The 3,281-nt window shown below is 37.4% G+C and overlaps 1 protein-coding gene across 1 annotated transcript; it reads left to right on the top strand.

Moving 5' to 3' along the window:
* LOC131050956 (coniferin beta-glucosidase-like) lies at nt 1-3,002 on the top strand. Its single transcript, XM_057985280.2, has 11 exons — nt 1-204; nt 298-364; nt 466-524; nt 611-686; nt 781-940; nt 1,050-1,302; nt 1,399-1,514; nt 1,680-1,932; nt 2,023-2,125; nt 2,249-2,357; nt 2,458-3,002. Exons 1-11 carry the CDS (start codon nt 82-84, stop codon nt 2,639-2,641), a joined length of 1,503 nt encoding a protein of 500 aa, XP_057841263.2. The 5' UTR covers nt 1-81; the 3' UTR covers nt 2,642-3,002.
* The last annotated feature ends 279 nt before the right edge of the window (nt 3,003-3,281 follow it).

Here is a 3,281-nt window from a genome sequence, read left to right as displayed (position 1 = left end):
GACCAAATTTATCTCTGCGTTGTTTATCGCAGCGAGGTTGCATCTGCTCTTCTACTAACAAATCTTTTTCCAGCAGAAAACATGGAAATGATTCAAACTTTGTTTCTCTGCTTGTTGTTTAGCGTTGTCTCAACAAGTAATGGACTGGACAGGAGCGATTTTCCCCCCAATTTCATGTTTGGAACTGCTGCCTCTGCCTATCAGGTTTCTTCTTCTTCACATCTTGCCTTGTGAATGCTCACTTATTGTAGTCTAATACTCAAAGCCTTTTTCTAATACTGTTTATTTCTGAAACAGTATGAAGGTGCTTGGAGAGAAGGAGGTAAAGGTCTCAGCAACTGGGATGCCTTCACACATTCACCAGGTCTGTTCTCTATACTATATCTTCAATATGTTTAAGTGCGCTTTTACAACAAATATTTATTGAAATTAATTTGGTGCTGTGAATCGACTTGAACTATACAGGACGTGTAGAAGATGGAAGCAACGGAGACGTAGCAGATGATCAATTTCACCATTATCTGGTACCCAATCATCATCTATTCAATCGAATTTGTAATCTTCAATTCTCTCAGCTGTATTGTTTATTGACCATGATTGCTAAAAACAGGAAGATATCGAGCTCATGGCATCACTTGGGCTAGACACTTATAGATTCTCCATATCCTGGTCTCGAATCCTTCCAGGTACATTCCTCTTCATTTCTCCACTTCCAAGTTAGATGATTAGAGAACCGAACAATGAAAGTAGAATTTGAAATATCCTTTGCTATGTTTACAGATGGTAACGGTAAAATTAACCAGGCTGGGATTGAGTATTATAATAATTTTATCAACGCTCTTCTTCAAAATGGTATTCAACCATTCGTTACATTATTCCACTTCGACCTTCCAAATGCACTTCAAAACTCCTACGGCGGATGGCTCGGTCCACAGATAGTGTACGCAGTCTCTAACATTCCTATCCCATCTGTTTTCAACATTTAAACAGTAAAACAAATTCGTCAAAGCTGGAAGTCGCTTACATATATTGACTTGTTCTTTGTGCAGAACGGACTTCGAAGCCTACGCGGATATTTGTTTCAAAGCCTTTGGTGACCGGGTTAAGTACTGGGCTACAATGAACGAGCCAAATATGTTTATTCCATTGGGTTACACCGTTGGATTATATCCTCCCACAAGGTGTTCTGTGCCTTTCGGGAAGTGTATTTCTGGGAATTCCCTGTCTGAGCCATATGCTGCTGCACACAATGTTTTGCTCGCCCATGCAGCTGCAGTTCACACATATAGGACCAAATATCAGGTACTTTTCCTGGATTTCAGGTCTCTCATATGTAAATTAGCTTGTTAATCGTTCTTAAAACTTAATTCAATCTTGTATATCTGCCATAATTTTCAGAAAATTCAAGGAGGATCTATTGGATTTGTGATGAGCGCACCATGGTATGAACCCTTGGAAGACACTCCTGAGGACAGAGCAGCTGTCGATAGAATTCTAGCATTCAACATTCGATGGTGGGTATTCGAAACAAAGCTTCTAATTCAAATTGGGAGTCTCGTCTACTGATTAGATATTGCATACAATGCCTTTTATTCAGATTAAATTTATATGGGTGTGGTGGGATAATGGAGGTACTTTTCCCAATTGATAACCATGGCAAGCTCTTAAATTAACTGCAGGTTTCTGGATCCAATTGTTCTTGGGAATTATCCAAGTGAAATGCGTGAACGACTGGGATCACGCCTTCCAGCTATTGATTCAGAAATGTCTGGGAAGCTTGCAGGATCATTCGATTTCATCGGCATAAACCAGTACACAACCTTGTATGCAAGCAGTACCCCTACTCCTTCCCTCGATATGGGTACACTGGCTTATCCGGACTCCATGGTTTATTTAACCGGCGAAAGACAAGGAATTCCCATTGGAGAACGAGTAAGAACTCCACAATTCTCTCTCTCTCTCAAGTCATATTCTACCTATGTTTGGCCAAACGTCTGATATAAATTTGTTACTTCTCTTCAGACAGGGATGGACGGTTTATATGTCGTACCTCGGGGAATTCAGAAAATGGTGGAATATGTGACGCAAATCTACAACAGGCCTCCTATTATCATCACAGAAAACGGTAAACTATTCCGTCTACTCATTTTTTAAAAATTTGAAAGCAAGAGCCAGCTTATATGCTCCACAACAAACAATGACTATAAGACAAGACGTCCTTTAATCTTATCTTCCAATGATTGAACAGGCTATGCAGAATCCAAGGATTCCTCCGCCACTTTACAAGAAGCTTTGGAAGACGTGAGGAGAGTAAATTTTCATAATGATTACATGAACCACTTGGCAAATGCAATCAGGTAATTCTCGTAGAGGGTATTTTACCTTGAATTTTTGTTTTTTCAACAATATGGGATGTTTGTTGACGTTGAGCTTTGCATGTAATTTTGTTTTTAGCAGGAATGGATCAGATGTGCGTGGATACTTCATTTGGTCTCTTCTTGACAATTTTGAGTGGGCATTCGGGTACACGTTGAGATTTGGGCTATATTATGTGGATAACCATTCTCAGAGTAGATACCCGAAGCTATCAGCTGAATGGGTAAAACAATTCCTACGGAAGGACGCAATCAGCACAATGTAACGACAACTACATCATCCAACCACAAATTCCTGTAGAAGAAAATATGAAAGTGGAATATAGATTCATTTAATGTGATGTATTATAGATTCATTTAATTTATTAAATTTGGCTCAAACAAGCCAAAAACAGAGAAGGTGGATATCGGCAAACTTGGGTGGAGAATCGAAAACAAAAGCACTAAAACAAGGTAGGTAGTTTGAAGAAGAAGGAGAATTGAAGTAGGTTATAGCGAGTCGCGATCAGTGATGACCAGAAGCGATGATTCCCAACGCCGTGTTGGGAATTGTACCGTTGTCTTGTATTGTATTTACAAAAGATAATTGTATATGAGAAAACAAATAATGTCATTTCAATTTCGACATGTTGATGTATTATGACTAAATAAGTCGATATCCTAAATCATAGGATGTGCAATATAGTTTATATTACAATTTAATTAATTTTTTTCCTAAAAATGTTGAGGATAAAAAATTAAAGAGAGAAATAAGAGTTGCTTAGTTATTTTATATATGACGTTGATGTTGTTTTTATGTTATTTTTAATGATATTTTTTAATATGTTAGAATGGAAATAGAATTATAATTTGATTATTAAATGATATTAAAATAATAAAAAATATCTAATATATGATACTTTTTTT

This window comes from Cryptomeria japonica, chromosome 6 (assembly GCF_030272615.1).
Source record: "Cryptomeria japonica chromosome 6, Sugi_1.0, whole genome shotgun sequence".
NCBI classification, from domain to species: domain Eukaryota; kingdom Viridiplantae; phylum Streptophyta; class Pinopsida; order Cupressales; family Cupressaceae; genus Cryptomeria; species Cryptomeria japonica.
The sequence above is the reverse complement of the archived record's forward strand: the minus strand, read 5'-3'. Positions and strand labels throughout refer to the sequence as shown.